Here is a 27,420-nt window from a genome sequence, read left to right as displayed (position 1 = left end):
GAAATGTTCAAATCAATCACATAAGCTTTCACTTAAAAAAATTAGAGAAAGAAGAACAAATTAAATCCAAAGTAGGCAGACAAAAGGAAATAATAAAGCTAAGAGTGGAAATCAATGGAACCAAATGGGAAAAGTCAATGGACTCAAGAGGTGGTTCTTTTGTGAAAATCAATGATATCGATAAATCTCTAGACTGTCTGTTTAGGGAAAAAGGAGAAGACACAAATTAAAAACATCAGGAATGAGAGGGGAAACATCACTCTGGATTCTACTGACATTAGCAGGAGAATAAGAGAATATCATGAACAACTTTATGCCAATAAATTTGGTAACTCTGATGAACTGAACAACTTTAAAAAAAAATTTTTTTTTCCAACGTTTATTTATTTTTGGGACAGAGAGAGACAGAGCATGAACGGGGGAGGGGCAGAGAGAGAGGGAGACACAGAATCGGAAACAGGCTCCAGGCTCTGAGCCATCAGCCCAGAGCCCGACGCAGGGCTCGAACTCACGGACCGTGAGATCGTGACCTGGCTGAAGTCGGACGCTTAACCGACTGCGCCACCCAGGCGCCCCTGAACAACTTTTTTAAAGACATCAACTACCAAAACGCACTGAAGAAACAAATAACCTGAATATCCCTATATTTACTAAAGGAATTGAATTTGTAGTTAAAAAATCTTCCAACAAAGAAAACTCCGGCCCCAGAGTGCCTCGTAGGTATATTCAACTAAATATTTAAGGAAGAAATAATACCAATTTTGTTCAAACCCCTCCAGAAAATTGAAGAAGAGAGCATATTTCTCAATGCATTCTATAATGCTAGCATTACTAGGCATGACAAGAAAACCACAGGCCAGTATAGCTCTCAAGAACATACACACAAAAATTCTAAACAAAATTTTAGCAAGTCAAAGCCAACATTACATAAAAGAAGAAAGCATCATGACCAAGTGGGATTTATCCCAGGGAGACAATGTTGGTTTAACATTATAAAAATTAACATAATTTGCCAAAATGACACACTAAAAATGAAATACCATATGAGTATCTAAGTAGACACAGAAAAGCATTTGACAAAAATCCAATATCCACACCTCATAAAAATTCTCAGGAAACTAGTAATAGGAAGTTCTTCAACCTGATAAAGGGAATCGATAAAAAACCTACAGCTAACATCCTATTTATTGCTGAAAGACTGAAACCTTTCTCCTTAAGATCAAGAACAGGACAAGTATGTTTTTAGTCAGTAAAATCAGGCAAGGAAAAGAAACAGAAGCCATCCAGTTTGCAAAGGCAGAAGTAAAACTATCTTTACTCGCAGACATGACCATCTCTGCAGAAAGCCCAAAGGAATCTACAAAAAAGCCAACAGAACTAATAAGTGAATTTAGCAAGGTTGCAGGTTACAGTTAATACACAAAATGCAACTGCATTACTACATATTACCAACAAACGAGTGACAACTGTAATAAAAAAATATCATTTATAATACAGATTGTAGATATAAATCTGACAAAATAGGTAAAAGACCTATGCAATCAATTCTGTAAAACAACTGATGAGAGAATTAAAGAACACCTAGGGGTGCCTGGATGGCTTGGTCAATTGAGCTTGAGTGTCTGACACTTGATTTCGGCTCAAGTCACCATCCCTGGGTCGTTGGATCGAGACCGAGTCAGGCTCCATACTGAGCCTGCTTGGGATTCTTTCTCTCTCCCCTTCTACCCCTCTCCCCTACTCACACTCGCACGCTCTCTCTCTCTCTCTCTCTCTCATAAAAAATAAATTAAAAAAATAAAGAAGACCTAAATAAAAATGGAGAAATACTGTATTCATGGGTTGAAAGGTTCAACATTATGAGGATGTCAATTCTTCTCAAATGTGCAGATCTTTAGATTCAACACAATCTCAATCAAAATCTAGAATTTTAGAATTTAACTGGTTCTTAAATTCATATGGAAATGCAAAGGACCTAGACTGGCCAAAGCAACTTTGAAAAAGAACAAATTTGGGGACTTAACAATACATGATTTTAAGACTTGTTATCAGTCTACAGTTATCAAGACAGTGTGGTATTGGTGATAAGATAGAGGGATAGGTCAAACAAACAGAATATATGGGCAACTAATTTTCATCAAAGGTACAAAGGCAATTCAGTGGTGAAAGAAGAACCTTTTCAACAAATAGCCCTGGAACACCTGCATCTCCATATACCAAAAAAACAAAAAAAAACAAACCCCCAACTCCCCCCGCCCTAAAAACAATTTTGCTCCATACCTCACACCATATACAAAAATTAAGTCAAGGTAGATACTAATGCTAAATACAGAACCTAAAGCCATTAAACTGCTAGAAGAAAATGTAGGAAGAAAACCTTTGTGACCTTGGGTTAGGCAGATATTTTAGACACGACCAGAAGCACAATCCATAAAAGAACAAGCTGATAAACTGGACTTCATCAAAATTAGAAGCTCTAGTCTTTGAAAGACACTGTTAAGAGAATGAAAAGCATGTCACAGACTGGAAGAAAATACTTGCAAATCACATATCTGATAGTGCATCCCAGTGGCTTTCAAAGCTCGCTTCCTACAGTTACAGTCTATCCTTAATGGCTCTTTGTTTAAAAGAGAGACTCAGTACGAAGTCATAACCAGTTAGAATCTGGAGCAGCGGTTCTCTACTTTAGCATCACCTGGAGGGTTTGTTAAAACACAGATTGCTGGGCTCCACCCTCAGAATTTGAACCAGTAGAGCCTGAGGGTTTTCATTTCTGGGAAGCTCCCTGGTAATCTTAGGCTGCTGGCCTGGATACCACAATTTGAGAATTGCTAATCTAGACCAATTTAGACTACACTAGAAACAATGTCAAATGCAAGATTTCCCCCTCTCAAAGGGAAATAAACTATGCTCGCTAAAAAATAGTTTGTCTCTTCCCCATTTTTTTAGGAGCCAGAGACATCTGTAAATGTTAATCAGAGCTTCAGATCAGCAAGAAATAACAAACATGACATCACTGGGTTGGCACGATGCTAGCCTCTTTGTTGAATACGCATTTTCGTTGCCACAAAGCTATTCAGAATTCACCCTGGAAAACATACACAGCCTGACACCGACCATCCCATAATGACAACGTGAAAGACACTATCCGCCCCAGGGAAGTTGGTCAACTTCCTCTGACCCTCCGCGTCACGTGCCCCACCCCCATGCAGGGCTACCATCCGTGTCTCACCGTCCAGGATGGCCCACTGATTGTCAATCTCCGTATGTTTCAGGTAGGAGTCTTCGATGGTCGGGTCGTAGTCAGGCACAAAGATCTTCTGGAAAAACTGGATGGTGAGGGCGCTCTTGCCCACACCCCCATCTCCCACCACCACCAGCTTGTACGTGGGGAGGTTGTCACTGGGGACGGCACTGGTTGCCATGTTTCTGATAGGTCAGACCTGGGGAGGCAAGACATGTGTAATGAGGCAGGAGGCTTTTTCCTTTCTGACCTTGAGTGGAAAATATTCATGAATTTTCCTCCCTCCTTATAGAGTAGTAAATACTCCCAATTATATGTTTATTCAATCATCTATTGAATATCAACTATGTGCCACACCCGGTCTTGCAGACGTAGCACTACTAGATGCCATGAGGTCTTTAACGAGTAAAGCCAAAAAAGCCGTGTTAAAGAAGCCTTTCCATCACTAAAGTCTGCCCTAGTCATGTACAGGTGAACATGTGCGTGCCAGTCTGAGCAGGGATGGCACAGGGGTTCACCTTTTACATCAACTCTAGTCACAGGACTGCTGTGCTTGAGGATTTGAGGCCCCCCAAACTACAGAAAGGATGGGCATAGCATCCTAGTGGGGCCCCCCCCACCCCCAGCTCTTAGAATTTAGTGATCCTGGCTCCTTTCTCTCAGTCTCCTTGCCCATGGTCATGCAGAAAGTTGTGCTGGTGGGGCACCTAGGTGGCTCAGTTGATTGAGCATCTGAGTCTTGATTTTGGCTCAGGTCATGATCCCAGGGTTATGGGATTGAGCCCCGCACTGGGCTCCACGCTGAGCATGAAGCCTGCTTGGGATTTTCTCTCTCCCTCCCTCTCTCAAAATAAAAACAAAACAAAACAAAACAAAAATCTCTCCCTCTCTCTCCCCCTCTGCCCCTCTTCCCAGCTTGTGCGCGCGCGCTCTCTCTCTCAAATAATAAAAAAAAAAAGTTGTGCTAGAATCTTGTGGCATCTGGTCAACCTGTTTTAGGGGGGGGGGGGTGGAGAATGATGTCACGTCTAGCGAAGGCAGTGGTTCTCAAGCAGGGGCAGTTTTGTCCCTGGGGGACATCTGCAATGTCTGGAGAGAATTCTGGCTTATTAGTGGGTGTTACTGGCATCTAGTGAGCGGAGGCCAAGGCTGCGGCTACACATCCTCCTACAACGCACAGGACAGCCCCCCTCCCCCAATAAAGAATTATCTATCCTGCGATGTCAGTAGTGCTAAGGCCGAGAAACCTTGAGCTAAGGAGACCAGGCAGGAGCCAGAAATGTGGCGCCAGGATTCCAAAGAATAACTGAGCCTTAACAGATAAGGACTGACTGTGAAGAGGTGACGGCAGAGGAGTGAAGAGTCATCTTTGGAAACAGTGTCATAGAGAGACAAGGAGGAGAGGGAGGCAGGGAGCATGGAAGGAGCCCTCAGCCAAGGGTGGCTGCCAGAGACTTAAGCCACTACCTGCGGACGCGCCAGGGGGCCAGGGAGAAGCAATACCACCTCCCGTTCTGGCAATCCTAGGCAGCATGGAGACAGACCTAGTGCCAGGGGAGCACAAGCTCGATCCTGCCTCAGTGTACCAGCAAAGCAACAATCTCTGCGCAACTGGGAGGCAGAAAGGCACGGTGGAACGTGTGACAGGGACACTGAAGGGTGAGGGGACAATGGACTGGGAGTCCCGTGTGCATTGCTGCTTGTTGGGAAGGCCGTGCAGAGCCACCATTTCCTTACCTATCAGATTAAAGGGCTGGATTTTTTACAGTTATTTGCAGCTTTAAAAGAGTCCTCAATTCTAGATTTCAATACAAAAGGTGTTAGACACAAATGTAGGTTATGTGGCCACACTGATTCACGTGGGGCTACAGGAGAGAGTGATTGCATAACCTTGTGCAGTTACGGAAGCTTGGTGTTGACACTTAGGATTTCTCTGCAGTGACAGGAAGTACAGGCCCTTTTATACCCTGCGGGTGGCGTATACATCTGTCCTAACCGGACTGAGAACACACTTGCATCAATATATCAAAATGTAAAATGACATACCTTCTCTTGGACCTATATGATATATGAGAACTTATGCTAAGGAGATAACCAGATGAGTGAACGAAGATGTTAGGAAGAGGGGCAAACATGGAAATGACTTAAATGCTGCGGGGGGGGGGGGGGGGAGGAGTTAAAGAAAACGTTTATCTACACAATGCAATACTATGTAGCCATTAAAAAGGATGACGGTCACTAACCTAGAAAAAGTTTATATTAGGTATGAAAAAAAAAAAACCCAAACAGCTGCGAAACAACACATACGTATGATTGCACGTCCATGAAGTCACCCATCTATGAATCTGTGTGTCTCGATGTGGTTCTAGGCAGAGAGAAGACTGGCAGATTTGGGGGCACCTGCTCAATTTTCAACTGGCTACAACAAGCTAGTATTATATATGTATCCTGGGAAAGCTTAACAACATTAAAATATTCCCACCCGTAGGACTAAAAGGTACAGCACAGGGAATAGAGTAGATGGTATTGCAACAGTGTTGTGTGGGACCCATGGCAGCTACACCTGCGGTGATGACATAATGTACAGAGTTGGTGAATCACCATGTTGTACACCTGAAACCAATGTAACGTTGTGTGTCAACTATCCTCAAAGAAACAAAGTTTTAAAATGTTCCCACCAAATAAAAGGTTCAGGCTACCTGAAAATGTAGGACTCTGTGTCATTCCAGGGGGGATTTAAGCTCCTTTGGTGCAGGATATCAGGTCCATTTGGTGCTGCACCTCCCTAAGCGGGATAAAGGTGGGGACACATTGAGGCCTTGGTGAACTGAGTTCTCCCACATGACGAGAGATGACGATCCAAGGGGCTGCAGGACAGTTGGAAGAAAACAGGGCTAGCTCTCTCTCTCCTTTGCCTCTCATGTTTTGAGGAGTGAGATGTTGGTGTGGTCCCCTCACTGTCCTTCCTTACCCGTCGTCTTGGCCGTGGGTGGACAGGGACACTGGGCCAGGGTGACCATATTTGCCTGTGAAAGAGGCTCTTTTTAAAGCTCCCTTCCATTCTCTGCTGGCAACGACATGAATAAAAAGTACTCAGTGGGTGGAAAGGTATCAAGAAAGAAAATTCTTTCTCTTGACTTTCTTCTCAAAATAAAACAAGATAAGAAATACACTAGTAAGTATGATAGAGGACACGAACTGAATCTTTGAGGTGGTGCTCAGACCACCCACAGGAGAATCACCTGGGGACCTGCTTGCCAAGCAAGGCAGCTGGCAGGAAACGGTCAGATGAAGGGCTCCTTCCTTTCACAGAGTCCTGCACTCAGGGGTTGAGCTCCCAGGAGACCACAGGCAGCCAACTCGGGGTTCCCTCCCAACCAAGACTCAATGGAAGCAGGTCAGAATGCACAGTTAGCACAAAACTTGGACCGGATCCCTTGTGGTGAAAAACCCTTTAGCACTGCTCATAGCTGATGGGCCAAGTTCCGGCTCCTTCACTGACATTCGAGGCTGGCACTGGTTGCCACTGCTGACCTCTCCAGCGGTAGCTATGCCACAACCTCTCATACTCTACTCTCTCTTTCTCTCAACCAGCTTTGTGCTCACCCAGTGTGCTCTGTGGTCACACGGAGTCCTCTGCAGATACCCAGGGCCCCCCTCGGGGAGCATACACCTCTTCACAGGTCAGGCCTGGGCCCAGGAATCCCCTCCTATGGGAGGCATCACCTTCTAGTCTGTGCCCTGTAATTCCTTGTGCAGAGGGCACGAACATGCTTGAAATCCACACTTAAATATGCACAAAAGGCAGGGACTGCAACTTGTCCCTCTCTGTGTCACCAAAGCCTAGCAGAGCATCAACAAGGATGTAAGTCTAGCTGAAGGAACTAGAGGCTCAATGCCGGCACTTCCAAACAACTATCAGACCACCTACTGGCCACAGCATTGGTCCTGACCATGCACGGGGCTAAGGGGCAACCCTCCCAGCCAGGAGTTAGGACTGTCTCCCTCCTTCTACCAGGTCAGACCAATCACACAAAAAAGCCCTTCTGAAAGCAAGTGTGGGCCCAGGAAGGGAAGAAGGTGTTGCAGGGGCATGAGAGTGAGTACAGAACTCCCCCCCCCCCCAATTCTAAAGGCTCTTCTCCTGATGGGCATGTTTTTCCAGCCTTCAACCTCCCCCAAAATAATCCCTGACTAAATGATGTCCTTGTAAGTGCATGCACCACACTCCTACAAAATAAGCTGGACTCGAGTGGTGAAGAGAAAGACTTTTTTTCAAAAGTCACCACAAGCTATGACGAAAATTGGTTGGTGGTTAAGAAGCAAAATGCTTACATTCACAAGACCCCCCCCCCCCCCAGCCTGTCCGACTAGAAGATCAGAGCTCTTTCTAGATCTTTTTAGATTAGAGATCATTCTAGAACGTCAGTTCTTTACCTTTTGTAGATCATGGATGGCCCCTCTGAGGTGGGAAGGTAGTGTAAGGTGGACCTAGGGTCTCTCTCTAAAGCTCCTCCACCAGTTTTCTATGCTGGATACTCTCCTACTGACCAGGTAAGGGACCTTGGGCAAGTTACTGTTCACAGCCTCAGTTTCCTATTTTGTAAGATGGGATGGGTTAGAAAATTACTTTGAAATCATCAGAAAATACTTTGCAAGATTGCTCTAAGCATGAAATTAAAATTATGAAATGTTCCCAGCTTAGAGAAGGTGCTTAAATGTTTGTTCTTGCACCTTGTTGACTTTGTTCCCAGGAGAGATTCCCTCAGTCTCTCTTCCCTCCCCCTCTCACTTTGTCCACTCAGAGGCTCCCCCATCAGAGCCCTGCTGCCATCTCAGCTCCACCGGAGGCCTGTGTGGGATCGTCACCCATCATTTAGAACATTGTTTCCATGGGAAATGGCTCTGAGGTTCTAGGCAGCCCCCTCCACTCAGAAACCAACTTTTGGAACAGCAGCCACTTGGGCGGGCGTTGGCGGCTGAGCACTGGTTCCCATGGCAACCACTGCTCCTACAGCCCCTCCCAGTCCACGGGCAACCCAAACCTTCGCTCATACTGGAAACTTCTTCCTAAAAGACAGTAGTGCTGCCTGGACAATTTTAATAACACGTATACAAAAACTTCGGGCATCTCTAACCAGAGAAATAAGCTTTTTTTGGCTGCTGTCTTTGGCTCCCTTTCTCTCTCAGGGTTAGCACCATCTTGCAAGGTTTGAAGTTGTTTCCTGAATGGCAGATTCGTCTCCCCATGTAGCTCAGAAGCTCCACCGGGACAAGAGCCACATCTCCTTATTCCGTTGCCTTTTACGGGACCAGGCAGGGCCCGAAACAGAGGAGCCTCAAGGTCTAATCACTGACTGACTGCTGGATACTGTCCCAGTGAAGCCTTCTACCCACCCAGCTCTCCCTTAGGCCAAGAAGCAGGGGTGATGCTCCCAGGAGGTGGGGGGCTAGGTAGACAGATGACCCCACAATAACCTCTTCACCCAGCAAATTTCAAAGTGTGCTTGGAGGGTTCTAAGAACTCCTGAGGACAGTCTTGTACAAAGCCTCCCTTGGTTCTCAGGGGGACACTAGGGGCAGGGATGTCATTAATAGCCTATGACTACAGTCAGGTAATTTGAGTTCTTTTTTTATGGTTGCTTATTTATTATTTTTGAGAGAGAGAGAAAGAGAGAGCACAAGCAGGGGGGGAGCAGAGAGAGACGCACAATAGGAAGCGCTAGGCTCTGAGCTGTTAGAACAGAGCTGGACACAGGGCTCAAACTCATGAACTGTGAAATCAGGACCTGAGCTGAAGTCAGACACTTAAATGGCCGACCGAGCCACTCAGGCATCCCCAGGCAGCTTGAGTTCTATTTGTGTCTCTGATATGGACTCCCTGTGTGACCTGGAACAAGTTTCTTAACTTCCAGGAGCCTGTCTGCCCACCTATAAAACAGGAGAACAGGACACTGCTGTGAGGCCCCTGTGAAAAAGACCAAGGGGCCCTCAGCAAGGGCATATTTGTACTGACAGGTGAAGTGGTTGGACCCCTGGTCTCCCTCCAACCTGGAAGACCCCAGTGGTTTGGACCACTTGCCGGCCGCATCCACAGCCCTAAGAGCGCCTGCACTGCACAGGGCCACTGGAGGACCCAATACAGTAGCCAATGTAAATGCCTGGGACAACAGAGGGCTCCAGCAGCCCCCCAAATGGCTGTGTCCAGTGGCTAGGATCCTTTACCAAGTCTGTTGCATTCTCCCAGATTGCCAGTTTCTAGGGCTTCTACGGGGCTTTTTTTCCCAAAAGAATAGCCCAACACATTCCCCGTTTTTTAAGTGGGCGCACAAAAAAGAGGTAAGAAAGAGGGGGCGCCTGGGTGGCCCAGTCAGTTAGGCGTCTGACTCTTGATTCCAGCTCTGGTTATGATCCCACGGTTCATGAGTTCAAGCTCCACGTCAGCCTCTGCACTGACAGCTTAGAGCCTGCTTGGGACACTCTCTCTCTCTCCCTCTCGCTCTCTTTGTCCCCTCTCCCACTGATGCTCACTTGCCCTCTCTCCTCAAAATAAATAAATTAAACAAACAAACAAACAAACAAAAAGAAATAGCTTGCCTTGCAGACATTGTCAAGGGGTCCACAGGCTCCCTGGCCTCTCTGTGCACCTCTGTGCATCCCCATAGCCAGCACCACTTCCAAAGCAATGCCATACAGTCCTGGCCAGAACAACTGATGCCCAGGAGAGACTCCATTGCAATTACACTCCCCACCATTCAGTGGGCAGCTGCGGTGGGCTGGCTGGACACCAAAGGTCATCCTGGGAACCGTCACACCACACTGCCTTCAATTCCTTGGATGATTAGTTTTATAGCATCACAGCATCTCTTTGACTGTCATGGTGACTTCACTAACCCACAGGGCACGCTTCATCCTTGTCCGTAGCTTCCTTGGCTACACGACTAAAGGACCACAGATTCTTGGAGCTGGGGCAGTGGCCAACCCAGAGTCTCTGCAAAGATGCTGCTAACTTTATTGAAAGTTTAGTTTTCATTGCTTTTTGCCTTTCTACTTCTACACTAAACATTTTAAAGATCCCCCCTCCCCCAGGAACCTTATCAGTTGAACTGCAAGTCGTCTGATAAATAAAGCTGGAAGAGGGGGAACACTTACTATTAATGGAGCTGCTGCGAGAGCAAATGGACTTTCCATCCCATTGGGCTGAATCAGCTCTGGGAAGCTAATCTCATCTCCATGATGTCTGGGTGTGCCCAGCTCAGGGGGATGAGGACACGCTGGGGGGAGTGACCCCACCCGTGTGGAGGAAATGGCTCTGCATTCCAGGAGCTGCCCTTCCCTTCTGCACAATTCCCAGAAATGGGCAGCTTCCCCAGGGCTGCTGCCTTGCAGGCTGAGCATAAATGGTGTGCCGTCCCACCAGGGGTCTAGGCCATTGGTGTATCCCTTAGGACTTCACTCTCCTCTCCCTCAGACCTTGCTCCAGCCTGTTGTCTCACATGGCTGCTAATCCCAGCCCAGCCATGTCACTGCACCACTCACCCCTCCAGGAAGCCAGTGCATTCAGCTCACTCCAGTATTAAGACTTAACTACCCATCCAACCATGTGCATAATTTTGTGCGATAAAGGACCTTAAATACCACTGGCTTTTAGATGGTGAATATGTGACGCAGGGGCCATTCCTCCTGTCCCCAGAACCACGCAGGCATCATAATTGACCACTGTCCTCTTCTGGCTCAGTCGTGAACCCTTTTTGATGCAGCACCTTGGCAGCCAGAACCAGGTGACCCATCCAGAGAGGAAACTTGTTTGCCACCCCAGATCTAACCCACCACTCTTCCGATTCCCTCCAAAACATATCACATACCGGCCGTCCTGTTCTGGGTAGGGGCGCGCAGGACCTTTAGGGGGAGCCTGCCTGGTTGTCTCTGGAAAATTCTATTACCCAAGTCTTGTGCTAATACATCAGCCCCTGCTTTTCTACCCCATCAAATCCAAACTCCTCTGCCGGGACCACACCCGGACTGCTGGCAGAGATGGTCAGATAGGGATCCAGAGATCCAGGCAAAGGCCAACGTTTGAAGTAAGCCAGGGGAGGGATGCAGTGCCCTTGGCCTTACTCATGACCCCCAAGTCCCATATGCTTCCTTGTATTACTGCTCATACTTGGGTCTTACCCACTAGCCCAAGAGTGACTCCTGACAAGGCCTGGAGCTGAGCCACTTATGACCCAGCAGTGTAAGTCCCAGAGTAGGTGTGTAGAAATACCTACTGTAATAATTACAAGAGTAGTAAATGCTAAAAACAACTAATGATTGATTGATTAATTAATTAATTAATTAATGTAAGTGATGTGTCTGATGCTGTTGGAAGATTTTACCACGTTAGCTCATTTAATTCTCACAACAGCCCTATACGGAATGACTCTGATTATCCCCATTTTATAGTTGAAGAAACTGAAGTACAACAAAGTAAAATAACTTTTCTGAGGTCATCCAGCTAGAAAGGGGCAGTGCTAGGCTCTGAAACCACACAGTATGGCTCCAGAGCCCGTGGCCAGTCCATCATCCTAGGCATTTGTTCATGGCTGGTGAAATGGTGAGTGGGTACAGGGTCAGGCCAGGCCAGAGGCAGCAGATCCAGGAGTGCTGGAAAGAAGTCAGCAGTGAGCCGGGAGAGTGATGTCTGAGTCAGAGAGGCCTCCAAGGCCACATCCCTGCTCCTGTGGGGGAGGCGGCCGAGCAGGTCAGGGCCCAGGAGGCACCCAGGGCAGATACTAGTCACTAGGAACAGACACGCCCCCACTCCCAACTAGGACAAAGTGTGCCAAACAGTGTCTGGCCACATGCTCCTTTCCTCAGGACCAGGGAGGAGGCTGGGGGATCAGGCAGCTAACCCTGTGGGAGCACCAGGTAGCTTTGAGACCCATTTTCCAGCACCTCTGTCTGGGCCCCTCTCCACTGTGCTGGTCACTGCCCTGGGCCCAGCCTGTCTCCTCGTGCTCCTGGACACCAGCTGGTCCCTACCCAGCTTGGGGCCGGCCCCTCCCCTGGAGCCCCTCATCACAGAGCCTGAGCCACTGACTCAGGCAGCCTGCAACTTTAAGCAAGTTACTTATCTTCTGCACCTTGGTTTCCTCTTCTGTAGAGGTGGGCACAGTGGCTACACTGATTTGCCTGGCTGTGTCTGGCCCACCACAAGTGCTCAGTAAACATCAAGTTGTGACCATCAGCAACATTCTTCAAAACCCATCTCAAGCCCTTCCTCCTTCAGGAAGCCCTCCTGCCTCCCTCCAGAGTCCTGCCCGAGCTCATGCCCTGCGAACTGGCTGGTTCCAAAGCTGACAACTCAACAGAACTCAGCCCTCACCACTCCTTCTGGGGTGTGCTCTCATGCTGGCTGTGTATGGGCCTCAGCTCCCCCATTCTGCCCTGGGGGGGGCATCTTGTCTGCCCATAACTCTTTCTGCCGTCCCTAGGGAGGCTGACCAACAAGAAAAGCCAGGAGAGACTGGGTAGCCCGCAGGGCAGAAACTCTGAATATTCCAGAAGCTCTGAGGAGAGGGAAGCAGATGGGGAAGGGATACAGGGTCAGGTGGGAAGAGGAAGGTCATGCAGGCCGGCCAGCACAATGAGGCAGGACCATGCAGGGTGGCATTCAGTCTCCCCATTTTACCAGTGGGGAGACAGAGTCAGGAATGTTAGGGCATTTGCCCAGGGGAACAGCGTGGTAACTGGGAAAGCTGGGACCTGGCAACTAAAAACTAAAGCTCTGCCCCACTCAGCACCCAGCTAGACCAGGGCACCTGGTAGGTCTGAGGCTCTGGGAACAGAGGGGTTAGCGAGGGCCCCAGTGTCTTAAGGTCCACATAGACCTTCAAAACAACATGCCCCCCCACCCCCCTCCAGCATCTCTGGCTCATGGCGTATTGACACAGGGCCTCTCAACCTCCAAGCTCCCACCCCGGCACCCTCCACCATGTCCCCATGTCCTACCGCCACAGGGAGGGTGGCAGTGAACTCCAGGGGTGTGGGCAAGGCTGCCACCTGGGTCACAGCTTCCTTCAGGGCAGCTAGGGCAGAGAGGAGGAAGTGGCTTCACGACTGAATTCTTACTCTCAGCCCCAGGGGCCTATTAATATGTACCTACTGCTGGGGCTGGGGCTGGGGCTGGGGCAGTCTCTCCTCAGCCGAGGAGAACTTCGCAGCCTCACACGGGAGCCTGCATGCCCACTGGGAAAGTCATTCTGGCAGTCACCCCACCAGCGAGGGGTGGCTTCTGCGCACTCTGGGAGTCCCCAAAGTGAGGACCCTCAGACCCCGGCGGGCCGCCGCCGTCCTATTCTCTCATTCTGCCGCAGCAGCCTCCTCACAGCTCCTCAGGGGGCTGCTCAGGCTCAACCCTTCTCCGAATGGACTCAGCCAGGGGCGCCTGGGTGGCTCAGTGGGTTAAGCATCCAACTTCATTCAGGTCATGATCTCACACTCCGTGAGTTCAAGCCCCACGTTGGGCTTTGTGCTGACAGCTCAGAGCCTGGAGCCTGCTTCAGATTCTGTGTCTCCCTCTCTCTGCCCCTTCCCTGCTCACATTCTCTCTCTCAAAAATAAAGAAAACATTAAGGGGCGCCTGGGTGGTGCAGTCGGTTAAGCGTCCGACTTCAGCCAGGTCACGATCTCGCGGTCCGTGAGTTCGAGCCCCGCGTCGGGCTCTGGGCTGATGGCTCAGAGCCTGGAGCCAGTTTCCGATTCTGTGTCTCCCTCTCTCTCTGCCCCTCCCCCGTTCATGCTCTGTCTCTCTCTGTCCCAAAAATAAATAAACGTTGAAAAAAAAAATTTTTTTTAAATAAATAAATAAATAAAGAAAACATTAAAATTTTTTTTTTAATTTTTAAACATTAAATTTTTTAAAAAGCCAACAACCACCCCCCCTCGAGACCCCTTGTCTCTCCTTCCTGCCCTCTTCCTCCCCTAGCAGCTCAAACACCTCTTCTCCCTCAGATCCAAGGTCAAGGCCTAGCAAGTCTGCCACTCATGGCAGGTGCACCTCAGGGGCTCAGCTCTGCCCCCTTTATCCTCCCACCCCTCCAGCACTATCGGTCCTCAAACAGCCCTGGAGCATACTGCTCCTCCCCGAAAAACCGCCCACGGGTGTCGGAAGCTCTCCCACTGACCAGAGCATTCCAGGCCCTCCTTGAACAGCCCCCAGCACCACTGGCCTCCTCATGCAGCCTCTCTGATGATTCCTAGTGTGGCATCCTTGAGGACAGGGACTCCGGTCCCTGGCAGAGCACCTCGGAGTCTGCCAATGAAAGTTCTCTGCCTGCCCTGTCTGTTCACCTTCCCTCCGCCTGCGAAAACATTCCCTCTCTACGGAGAAGCCCCCGTTTTCCCCAGCATCCTGAAGTGATCCCTTCCTCCCCAGCCATCTCCTGCCTTCCAGGTCTCCATCCATGCAGCCACCGCGCTTGTGCCTGGGGAGTGCTGGCCAGGTGGCAGGTGGCAGGGTGCTCTGCAGCCATTATGCCATTTGACTCCTCACAGCCAAGAAGGTGCCATTAAGCACCTGTTAGTGATCAACCCTGAGGTCACAGAGGTTCTGTGACTTGTCTGTCTGTGAGTCTGACCACAAAGCTCCCAGCTCGGCCACAGGGCCGTTCTACCTCTTCTGGGGAACAAGCCCCCCCTCCTTCTCCCTTCAAATCTGGGAGCTGGGGAACTGTTTCCCTGTCAGATTCCCCCACTAGGGTAGGGTTGGGGTCTGAGGGCCGGACCTCATCTTCGTTACCTCTCTAGAGCCTGGGCACAGCTTTCTGCACAGAGACACTGCAGGGGTCTGCTGTCGGCATTTCCACAATGCAGGGTTGACACTGGGAGGCAGCCAGAATTCTGGCTTGGGTAGAGGGTAGGGCAGAGGTGGTGTGGGCGCTATACCCGATGGGCCAGCTGGGTCCCAGAGTAGTGAATGGTGGCTCTCATAAGGGACATATCACGTGAGGAGTTCCACTGGACACACACATGGGCACTGGCCCATCAGGAGAAGTAGGTGACAGTGAGGGAGTCCTTACTTGCCACTCACACTTCCAAAACACCGAGCCCCCTGCAGCTCCCAGGTCCCAGCTCCCTGACCACTCCACCTGCTGGTCTAGGGATGCCACACCCTGTCCCTGGAGCCTGCTGGTGACAGCAAGGCAAATCTCCTGGTACTGTCCTTCCCCTGAGTAGTGTGTGTGTGTGTGTGTGTGTGTGTGTGTGTGTGTGTGTGTGTAGAGCACAGCTTCACAGACTGTCCTTCAGAACTGTGTCAGCCCAGAGCTGCCTGTCTCATAGAACCGTGGCCTCACACTAGCACACTAGGAAGTAAGTGGCCCAGCAGAAGGGCAAGGATGGTGCCAGACAGCACAGGGGAGGCCTCGAGGCCAGGGACAGTCATTGCTCTGTGTCAGCAGCCCCCCTGCCAGGAGATGGACACTTTTGCCAGGCCTGACTAGGGCTGAACTTCAGCCCTCCAATCCTGGCTGACCCACTATCTGAACTGCTTTCCCTTGCAGTAGCAGAAAGACGCATGTGGGAGACAACTGAACATCCCAGCCTCATGTGTTCGCAGAGGCCAGGTCGATAAATGAGAGAGGCAGGTGAGTGCAGGCAGCAGGGAGCAGTGGAGCCTGCAGCAAATCGGAGACTGCTGTTACCCTCCACCGACTGCTCCAACATGAACCTATCTGTAAAGGGGTTGCCAGATAGCCTAAATTGTTTAAGAGTAGCCAGGAATCTGAATTTTACATGAGCCTGAGTTTTTGATGTTAGCTACCCGTTAAAAAGTTTTATACATTGTATAAGGCAAACGAATCACCCTTGGGTGGCTCCAGCCCACAGGGGCACCTGCCCCCAGCCCTGGCCACCTCAAGCATGCCTCAGCATGCCCACATTGAGTGGGAGCCGACAACTCTTTGCACTGCCCCGGCCTGGCTTCGGCCACAAAGAGGCATGATAAAAAAGGACATGGAAATGACACTGAGGAGTAACAGCAGCAGGGGTTACTCAGCCTAGAGACTTTGCAGGGGCACAGTCATTAGGGGGAGGGCACACAGCCCACCCAAGGAGTGTTCAGAACCCAGGGAGGTAAAGGGCAGAAAGACATATTCAGAAATGACCGTTGCTTTGATTTGTTTCTATCATTTATATTCACGATGTCAAGCACCATTCATGAAAAATGTTAAAATTTTTATGTTGAAGCTAAAATGAGAAAGAAACATGGTCCAGGCTCTTGCCTGAGGTGGAAAGAAGCAATCCAATCTCCATTTTAAAAGAGTAACCAGACTGTAGAGATCTGGGCTGGAGCAAAATAAAAGGGAAACTTCCTGAAAACGAGGTGGGCATGACAATGAGCAGCTGGGGAGGTTGTGGGGGTTTCCTTGCAAAGGCCTATGAAGTGAGGAAGGAATAGGACCCAGCTGCCTGACTCTGGAGGAGTGCACCAGGGCTGGAAGTGGGGTGGTAACTTTTCAGGGACCCTCTCAAAGTCCCGATTTTAAGCCCACCCCGCTGGAAAGGCAGGAGGCAACTTTTCACATCTCACTCTCCAAGTGCAAAATATTGGTGCATTTCTCCCACCTATTTCTCCCTCCCATTCCTCACCAGCCTAGCCAGGCCAGACAGCTGTGCTTGGGTGGGGGAGGGGGCAGTGAGCACAGCTGACAGACCGGCTCCATTCCCAAGGGGTGTGACCCACCCAGGAGCCGCCACTGGCCTCCCACCTGTTTTTTCCACATACAGCACTTTTATCAAAAGTTCTGCATCAAAGCATTTGCCCCTCTGTTAGGTATGTGGCCCTAGGCCACTGCTCAATCTGTTTGTGCCTCAGTTTCCTCACTTGACAGAGAGATGCCAGCCCCTGAGATGGACTGAGGTATTACTACTCCTGCTGCTTGGCCATCCCAGGATTTAACAAGGAAGCACATTTTATTTCTGATGATGGAGGAATGACCAGCATCCACAACCCATGCTGACTTGTTTCAGGGATGCAGAGAAAGAGGGAAGCTTCAGAGCTATGCCCCGCCCTACAGCCCATCTCAGGGGACCGTAAGGGGACCTTCCCAGGGGCATAACGGCCGAAGACAGAGCAGAAGTTAGGAGCATGGAAATAGGTCCGACACATCCAGTTCTGAATCCTGGATGTGTCACGTACTGGCCGTGTAACCTTGGAAAACATTATAAACCCCTCTATGCAAAACTATTGTTGGTAGTAGCAGCAACCAGCTGCAGGTGCAATCAGGCTGAGTCCTTTGGCCAGGATGGAGCATTATAATGCCTGTTTATTAAGTCCTGACAACATCCTCAGCACTCTACATCTACTCCCCTGAGCACGCCCTACCACACCCCAGACTAGGTGAGATATTACTGTTACGCTCTTCCGGACACTCAGCTGTCCTTGACAGCCCTTTGCATTCCTTACTTATGTAATGTGTCAGTTCCATGAGCACAGGGCCTGTCCTCTGTTCTATTCTCCACCGTCCCTCGGGTGCCCAGCACATGCCTGATACAGAGTAGGTGCTCACTAAATATCTGTTGATTTACATCAGCTCTAATCCTCACGGCGATTCTGCAAGATGCTGTAACAGGAAGGAACCCACACTTGGGTTCGCTCTCGTCATTGGGAAAGAAGCCCTAATTTAAGAATCTGAGGTGTCTCATACTGAAGGTGCTAGCTTACACCTAGCTAATGGTGTAAGGCTAGGGTGCAGAACTCTGGCTTAGACAGGCTCTTTGGTGGCTCTTTTCTGAGGCCAAAGTGTAGGCTCTCAGCCTAGTCCAGGACAGATGTCATTACTGCTTTGCAACCAAAAGTAATGGAAATTTGGAGTTCTCAGAAGTTCTGGGGAAAGTGTCCAGGAAAATCGGTCTCTGGAAAATGGCAGTAAACTAGGCTTGAGGAGACAGGCAGGCAGGGAGAAATCGTTTAAAGGTGAGCAGGCAAGAGGAGGATGTCTACTACTCAGTTTTAACTCCTGCCCTGTTCTGAACAATGGGTAACCCCCTTTCTTCCGAGCCCTTGGTGAAAGCCTGTTACACACACTGGCTGTGGCTTAGTGGGGCTTAGGGAATGAGGAAGCCAAGCTGATTGTATACATGCGTGGGGCAAAGTGGGGCAGATGACCAGGGTGGCCAGATGGCCAGTGGACACGGTCCCCACTCTGAAATCCTCAGAAATACTGCAGATAGGAAGAGTTTTCATCAACACCTGGGTAATTTTTAAAGAAAAATAAATGATACACTCAGAGAATTTCTACAAGGAGAAAATCCTTTGGGGAGAATGAAGAAATACTGGGGAGAGCACCTCCCCATTTCCACATATGTGGGATGAAGGCCTGATCCAGCATAGCTAGATCAGGAAGAACGGGATGGGGTGGCTGGGACATCTTCACTGTTACCTGTTAGAGACCAGGCAAGGGAGGCTCACACTGATGGGGGAGGAGGGGGGGAACCACCCTAGGTCACATGACGATAGGTAGTGGGGCAGAAATTGGAGCCAGGGCCCTCTGGCCCTGCAGTCCCTGTCCCTTCCTGCTCTCCTATGGGTCTTCTGAGGTGGGAAAGGAGACTGAGACTATCTGTGGCCCCTCTGGCTGCCAATTCTGCAGCCCTGCTGGTGGTCCCAGACCCTTGCCAGAGACCCTGCCTGGGGCTCTCTCCTTCCACACAAAGAGGCTCTCCCAGCCTCCACCCTGTCTTTCCTATTCACTCACACCAACCCCAAATAGAAAAAAGTCCCTGTTAAATGCTTTATTAGAATGGTTATTTTGTTGGACTGCCAAGTGACCTACTCCTGCTCCCCCTTTCCATCCCTCCAGCCATCCCCAGTTTGAGTCCAGAAGTAAAACAAAGGCTTTGTTTCTTTATTTTGATTTCCTCTGTAAAATCTCAAACATGCAGGAAACACCCACCCAGTCCCAGATAAGTGGACTCAGGCCGCTGTCCACTGCAGGCGGGCGGGGTCGGGGGTCAGTGAGTGGGGGTGGACGGGAAGGTTCTGATGCCAGCTGACCTTAGCTCCCTGGGAGGCCAGAGGGCACCTGGGGCCTGGCTTCCTGGAGAAGGGCTGGGTGTGAGGAGCACCAGACCTTCCCAGATCCTCTGCCCAAAGAACCTCAACCTGAGGAATGTGGGTGTGGAGGGATGGCTGAGAAGACAGATCTCACACAGTTATTTTTTCATATATGCCCCCAAGGCTTTGGGACAGTGGCTCCACCCTTTTCCATCATCTCTAGTTACAATAAAGCCAGCATTGAAAGAAGAACACGATAGAGGCTATTTTGGGCAGCTGAGCCGACTTGTGAGAGAATGGTCCTTGCCAAGAAAGATGGGCTCGCCTCTATCTCCTCCGTGGGCCCTACATTTCCAGCAGAATTCAGATAGAAAGGGGTGAATGTGTGGGTTATCTAAGAAGGGGAATTTTCAAGAAGGTATGATGCAATTTTGTAACGGATAAAAAAAGAAACCTAAATGGAATTAAAATTAAGTTTGCTTTTGAAATGAATACATAATGCTTTGGGGAGGCAAGAACTTTTCCCTTGACCCCCTGAGAATGATTAGTTCCAATGGGGTGGGTGGGCCTCCCCCAACTCCACCCACCAACCCTCTGGCAACCTCCACGCGGCTCCACATGCCCACAGACATTTTCACTGTTTGGGGACTTGGGTACAGTGTGGGTATTTGGTATAGCAGGGCCAGCCTATATCAAATATATATAGCAGATACTTAAGAAACCAGAACTTTTCTTTTGAAAGTGGGTTGCATTTCAAATAAAAAGGTTGTTTTTTTTTTTTTTCAGGAGTGGGGGGTTGGGGGAGCGGTGATAGGACTTCAGGGAAGGTACTCTATTCTGTTACATTGACCTATCTACTCCTGTTCCAGGGCCATACCACTTTACCCTAGTTTTGTAGTATTTTAGTATCTGGTAGACCAGCCCCTTCTCCTTTCTCATTAAGGGTCTGTGAGGAAGGGAGTAAAATGCTCAGATTTGATTTTGATATTTCATTTTGCATTTTAAGATGGATTCATAGGAGGGGCGCCTGGGTGGCTCAGTCGGTTGAGCGTCCGACTTCGGCTCAGGTCATGATCTCACAGCTCGTGAGTTCGAGCCCCGTGTCAGGCTCTGTGCTGACAGCTCAGAGCCTGGAGCCTGCTTTGGATTCTGTCTCCCTCTCTCTCTGCCCCTAACCCACTCGTATTCTGTCTCTCTCAAAAATAAATAAACATTAAAAAAAAAATTTAAGATGGATTTACAGGGGGCAAAATTAGAACAGAGAAACAGAATGATATTGCAGGAATTTAAGTGAGTGATGTGAAGGCCGGAGCCAGAGTAGAGATGTTCAGAAATAAGGGAAAGAATTAGACATAATCCAAGTCATCAGATTAAAAAAAAAGAGGGAGAGGCATGGGCCTATGAACATAACATGTATGTGTACTTCTGTATAACCAAATAGGAACTGGTTTTAGACCATGTTTAACTGCCTTCAGTGGTGCAGTCCCCGGCTGCTTTCATCAGAAGACAAACCCCAAGGAGCAGGTCCCTCTGAGGTCCTGGAGCTCCCAGCTGGCTCCTGTGGCATCTCCCTCAAAGTGAGGGAAAGCAATGCAGGCAGTGTTGTTCTTTACTGGCCACTCAGGGACAGAGAACATTTCAATCCATTCTTACCACTTAATAAAGAGGATTTGGGGGCCACCTCAGGTCCCCATGTTCTCTCATGAAACTAGTTCAAATCTTCATCTCCCATCATGACTCCCTGCAAATGGGATCTGCCTGGGTGTGGAAGGTTTTTCTGGAAGTTTTTGAATCTCTTCTGCAAAGCTTTCCAAAGTGTGACTCTGCTAACTGTTGTCACCCAAAGCTCAAGCTTCGAAGGGTGATGCAGGTTCAGGATCCAGCATGGGAGTCACGCAGGGGTGGATAGCAGAAACAGGTCGATGAGGGGCTGTCTGGTCATCATCACATCAGGGAGAGCCACCCTTCCCTACTCACTCAGCCAGCAGAGCAGGGCCCAGGCCCGGGCACCGGCGCCCTCCTTCTGTGGCAGCTGCAGGGGCGAAGCCAGGGATTGGAAAGGTACCACGCTGCACTTTAAAGTAATTCTACACTTGAGAATAGAAAATGAATTTTGCTAGGATTTGTGTAAGATGAGCTGCTTAGCAAATCACTGCCATCTAATTATAAAAAGAAAATTATGTTTCTTCTCTCTCTCTATTCCAATTATATATGTCTACCATTTAAATGGCATTTGCTTTGGGCAGGCAGGACCAAACTGTGCTCTGCAGCCTGGCCTGAACCCACAGTGGTCAAGGTAAGTGCTTCTGAGAGTAGGTCAACTTTTTTGCAAGGGATAAATCCAGGAGCACCCACTCGCCCTGCTCCCTGGTGGTTTCTCCCCAGCTATCAGCCACCTGGATGGAGGCCCAGGGTGCACCTGCTGAATTAGACGGGGACAGGAAGCTGAAAGAGCCAGTATGCAGAAACTCAGGAGCCAGGCTCCAAAGTCTGCTTCAGGCTGAGGACAGGCCCAAACCAGCCAGGCTTAGTGACCAGGGAAACGGCTGCAAGTCCTGCCTTCCCATGCAAAGGATGGAGTCAGTGCACAGTAAATGGTTGCATGTCTTCATGTTGGGTATCGGCACGTGGTGTTTGTCGTGTGATCCTTTACATTTTCATTTTTTTATTTTTCAAAATTAAAAAATAAACCAAGTGCACAGATGACTTAGGGGTTCGCAGCTGACAATAAGACTAATGGGAGTCAGGGAAAACCACAGCCGCCCAGGCTCTCTCTGCCTCCCTGCACCAACCAGCTGCTTCTGTGCCTCTGTGGCTCCAGCTGCCTCATAACATCCTCATGCATAGGCTGCTCTGCCCCCTCTCCTCACGCATGGGGCCTTTGCTCCACCGCAGCACTGAACATGTATGGTCAGACCCCGGAGGGACATGCCCCATGAGCACCAGGAAACAAAAGACATGTCATTTTTGGTCTATCTAGTTCTGGGAGCAGCACAGGGTAATTAACAGAAGGACCATGTGCTTGGGGACCAGATGGACCTTGGTCAGATCCCTGGACTCTGCTTTCCTCAGGCCTTGACTGGAGGTGGCCTATTCAACCACCCTGAGTCTCAGTTTCCACATATGTAAAAGGCCAACGGCAATTGCTGTGAGGCCTAGACGTGGCTAGTATAAGAGTGTCTAGCCCAGGGCCAGCCCACAAGTCTTTGCTGAAGGGAGTGAAGGAGGAAGGAGGAAGGAGGAAAGGAAGGGGGAGGGGAGGGAATGAAGAGAGACTGATGATCTTTAAACCATACCAGTCGAGGAGCAGTTGAAGAAAGTGGAGCTGGTGTTGGAGAAAAGGTAGGATTGTCAGAGATTCATGTGGTACAGAGCCAGTGGGGGCAGGTTAAGGGGAGAAAGGAAAGAACTTTGCAAGGACAAGAAATTCCCAAGTGGAAAAGTGGATGGATTTGGCGGCAGCAAGCTCCCTATCTCTAGAGGGGTCCAGCTGAAGCCAAAGACCCACCACACCCTTCACAGGCTGTAAGGAAGGGACTTCCCTGTTGAACATTTCCCAGCCTTTATTCAAGGGGGCACTTTCCCATTTGGGCCATATTTATTTACTAGTGAATTATTACTGGCTTAATCTTTACCTAAAAATCACCATACTTCTTTTTTTTTTTTTAAGTTTGTTGTTGTTGTTGTTGTTGTTGTTTTGTAATCTCTACACCCAACATGGGGCTTGAACTCAAGACCCTGAGATCAAGAGTCGCACATTCTTCTGACTGAGCCAGCCAGGCACCAGCCCACCCCCCCATACTTTTTAACTTAAAATCTCTCTCTAGCTTTAATTTGAACAAAATATCCATTTAAAAAATGGGTATGATGTGATGTTTGGGTTTTTTTTAAGTTTTTATTTATTTATTTTGAAACAGAGAGACAGAGAGCAAGTGAGCTGGAGAGGGGCAGAGAGAGGGAGAGACAGAATCCCAAGCAGGCTCTGCACTATCAGTGCAGAGCCCGATGCAGGGCTCGATCTCACAAACTGACACAGGGCTTGATCTCACAAACTGTGACATTGTGACCAAAATCAAGAGTCAGATGCTTAATCCACTGAGCCACCCATGCACCACATGCCTGGGTTTTATAATAAATATAAACAAGTGTATTAAAATGAAATGATGCTGTATGTGTCCCACCTAAAGTTCTCTCCCTGACCACCCTGAGAAATGTGCTGTACGGGATCTGAATCTAGACTAACCATGCTCCAGGGGCCCCTGCTGTGTCTATGATTCTGTTATCTGCGGTTACAACCCTGAGGGCAGGCAGCAAAGTCACAGATGGGGCCTGGGTCCTTGCAGCACAGGATGCTCTTAATCCTTATGGCCCTTTCTGGTCTCCCAAGCATGTTCTCATGCGTGTATTTCATCTAATCCCATGACAACCCTGAGGGCAGGCAGCAAAGTCACAGATGGGGCCTGGGTCCTTGCAGCATGAGATGTGCCCACGGCCCTCTAGACAGAGAGGACAAGAGCCGGGGCACAGAGTCCCCAGCTCTCCATCCCCTCCTCATTCTACCAGCACATTAGGGCACAGCCAGATCCATCCCTGGTGCTCTCCCAAATCTCGCCCGTTAGCTTCACAACCCAGATGTCAATCATCTGTGATGTGTTTTATCCATCTAGGTGGCCAGATGCCAAGCTCTGGAGATGAAAATATGCCCCTCTGAGACAGAGAACGTCACTTCAGCAACCAGCAATGACCCACACTGTCATTTGGCCACGTGGCCCTCAGTAGTCCCCACCTGATAAAGCTACCAAAAACACCTAAAGGTCAATGAGTGGGACATTAAAGAGTTAAACACACATTGCTACTTCATGAACCCTGCAAGAGGGATGGCTGCATGGAGCTGTCTTGGATCGTGCCAACCTACTAAAAGGCCCTAGGGGCGCAGTGGTGGGGGCAGGGGGTGCAGTCTCTGGGAGCAGGCAAGACCAATCTCATCATACGCAGCAGGAACACCACCTAGAAGACTGGAGATGAGCACCAAGGAATGCATGTCAGGCGCCAAGGGGTGCAACACACTGTCACCTCAACCTCAACATCAGCTCTGTTGTCTGAAGCATGCACTAAAAACTTGCCCGCTCATTTTCACTCTTGACCCCGGGCTCTACTGTCACAGCCAGATAGCCTAGCTGGGAGGGCAGAGCCGCAGTGTAGATCCTCAGTAAACAATAGTGAGACAATGTGGCTTAGACCAGGGGATCTAACCTGGAATCCAGGGCTTGTTGGAGATCCATGAATCCCCTGAATTGTATGCCCAACTCTGTACACCCAAGCAACTTTTCTCTGGGTTTCTCACTGGCATATTAAAGAGGCTGTGACCCAAAAAGGCAAAAAACCATTGCTCTGGACACCAGACCCTCAGCCTTCTTGGCTGCCTTTCCCAGTCAAAAGCTTGCTGAAAGTGGCACTAATAGTCCATCTCTGTGTATAGTGACTTCACAAGAATCTGTGGAAGATCTAAGCTCTGCCTATTACTTTCCTTGAGTTTTGTTATTTGCAGCCGAAAGCAGCCCCACCGACCCCAGTACCATAAGGCCAGTGGCAACACCCAAGATTGGGAGGGTTGGCAAGGACAAAATTCCTCTCAGAACTTGAATTCTCTGCTCAGCCTCTAGACGATGGATACTTGCCAGACGCCCCAGGGCACAGGGAGCTCACCCAGCTCCTCCCTTTTTCCCCATCCCCAGACAAAGGTAGCTGTCCATCTTAGATGGCTGGATGCCTGCCCCAAGCCTGGCAGGGACAGAGCCTCTGGGACTCAGTGCACACTCTTGATGCTTGAGAATATTCCAGCTTTGCACATGCACGTGTTCCCATTCAGCTCACATAAGTATGATTTGTACAAACTATACAACGCTCACGAACAGGTATATTTTCAATCACTTGCAGGAGGAACACTCCATCGGGGCACGCATTTCACGGGCAGAACTGATTACAGGCAGCGTAAAATATAAAACGAAGGTCACACTTCCTGAGAACTCACTTGATCCAGCAGGCTGGTCAACATGCAAATCTGACTGACATGAGGACCAGTCACCCCAGGAGCTAGTGTGGTTCATCACAGTCCGGTAGTCCTCCCTGGTTCCAGGTGATCACTCAAACTCGGGCACCAGCCCCAGAGATTTGTCACTTTGTGAGCAGCTCAGATCAACTGAAAGTGGGAAATACCTATGGTTAGAGCTAATAATAGACTAAAAGTTATACCTGCCACAAAAATGTCTTCTGTAGGCGAAAGTATGAGTTGTGGAAAATGCAAAGTGCCTTTTTCCAGAGCAAAGCAGGCAAGCCTGGAAGCCTCACCAGGGTTCAGCAAGGAGCTCTGACCCTCCTCTCCAGAAAGAAATGTTGAGGCCAGGGGTGGGGGTGGGGGCAGTTTCTGCTCCAGCACCCAGCATACTCGACACCACCGGCCTTCAAAGAGGCTGGCAGACCTGGCATCCTTGAAAACCCCAGAGCATCAAAGCCTAATACCTCCCGACCTGGCAGAGAAAGTACAGAACTACACCACAAACCGCAGACAGAGAAACTCACTGGCTGCTGGGAGCGAGAACAGATTCAAGGTTGAAAAACATGGCCCCAAACATTTTCAGCCCCAGTCAGCAGGGACACGCAATTTACAGGAAATTAGGAGATTTATAAAATGTTGGCCAGCTGGAGTTTCTTCCCTGGGAAGAGAAGCAGGAGAAACTCTTAAGAACTGTCTCGGTGAAGTACTGTGCTCACTGCAAAGCCCCTGACACGTGTCAGTTATTAATACCAACAACTCACCACCCCACACTTCAACCTGTACTTGGCAACAGGCTGTACCTGGAGCCCTAAAGCAGGGGACAGCCAGACCCTCAGAAGAGGGGCCTGAACAGCCACATGGTCTCTAGATAGGATCCTGGGCAAGTTACTGATAACTTTCTAGCCACAGCTCCTCATGAGCATATGGGGATTACAATAAAACCTCAGGCAGAGTCTTGTCAAACGATGAGAAAACACACCCTGGTCAAGTGCCTGGTCTGTGTGAGCCCTGCTGGCTGCTACTATTGCAATGGGGCTTCAGGGTTTTAAGTCAGATTTCCTTATTACTCTTTTGAGGCTAGAATCCTGAGCCTTGTCACTCATTCTCTCTGGTCAGGTCCAGGACAGAGTGTGCGTCTTGGAGAGGCAAGAACCATTTAACCCACGGAGGTTAGGTACCAGCAGGGGCCCATGGGGGGAGGAAGGGGAATCCCAGAGCTCTGCCAACCCAAGAGGCGGCCCTTGTCTCTCTCTCTCTCCAGACTCGGCTTTCTCCACGGCCAGCATAGACCTCAGTTCCAGCCACAGAGTTGAACTGGATGTCCAGTGCCCGTGCTCCTACCAGGCATCACCTCTTCTAGGAGGCCTTCCCTGCCTTCCACACTGTCTGATCCCACAACCCCTGCGCCTCCCTAATCCCGTTATTGAGCACACTGCGCTGTCGCTCATGTTTTACCCTTACCTTCCCCGCAGAGCAGGAACAGGCACTATGCCCCACACAGTGGGCACCCCAGCCAGGTCCGGTCAATGAATGAGCCGGGCCTCAGTTGTGACCACAGTCCCAAGCCCCGCGGCGCAGGGAAGGGTTGTTTGTGCAGCAGGCTGCTTTTTATTATCGAGATAAATTTGACAACACCCCTGCCGGATCCCTGCTTAACGCCATTTTAAAGGGGGAGAAAGAGTACCCCCCCACCCCCGCCGCCCACCTCCCCGCGGGTCCTCACCCAGGCAGACCAGAAATCCTAGGGTGGTTCCGTGAAAGGGGCTCTCTGGGCGGCGGACAGGCCCTCCCCACTGGGGTCTCTATTGTGGCGGATTTCTCGCTCGCACAGCGTTATGCCGGAGCCTGCGGTGGGAGCAAAAGGCCACTCCCCGCCAGTCCCAGGGCTCACGCCGCGCGTGGGGAGCGCCGCAGGGCCCGGGGGGCGGCCACACCTCCCGCCCGGAACAAAGCGCCGGGCCCCCTCCCCGCCCCGGCGGCTGCGACCACTCACCGCGCGCTCCAGCCCCGGCTCGGCTCCGGCCCTCAGGCCGCCGCCTCCATGCTCGCGCGGCAGAGGAGGCAGCGCCGCGCCCGCCCGGC

The 27,420-nt window shown here is 49.9% G+C and overlaps 1 protein-coding gene across 5 annotated transcripts in view; it reads right to left on the bottom strand.

Annotated features, from left to right (window-relative positions):
• MRAS (muscle RAS oncogene homolog) overlaps nt 1-27,420 on the bottom strand; it is a 55,254-nt gene extending 27,834 nt beyond the window's left edge. Inside the window, exons 1-3 of one of the 5 annotated variants that reach the window (XM_040480287.1) lie at nt 27,332-27,420; nt 25,315-25,482; nt 3,233-3,443 (exon numbers count right to left, since the gene is read on the bottom strand). In XM_040480287.1, the coding sequence (XP_040336221.1) occupies nt 3,233-3,425 (193 nt within the window). In that variant the 5' untranslated portion in view covers nt 3,426-3,443; nt 25,315-25,482; nt 27,332-27,420. Of the gene's footprint in view, nt 1-3,232; nt 3,444-5,943; nt 6,084-25,314; nt 25,483-27,331 lie in introns of those variants that run through there. The other 4 variants (XM_040480286.1, XM_040480288.1, XM_040480290.1 and 1 more) reach the window with 4 other exon arrangements.

Source organism: Herpailurus yagouaroundi, unplaced genomic scaffold (genome assembly GCF_014898765.1).
Source record: "Herpailurus yagouaroundi ecotype Mexico unplaced genomic scaffold, PumYag 159, whole genome shotgun sequence".
In the NCBI taxonomy this organism is placed as follows: Eukaryota; Metazoa; Chordata; class Mammalia; order Carnivora; family Felidae; genus Herpailurus; species Herpailurus yagouaroundi.
Note: the sequence above shows the minus strand (reverse complement) of the source record. Positions and strands in the feature narration are given on the sequence as shown.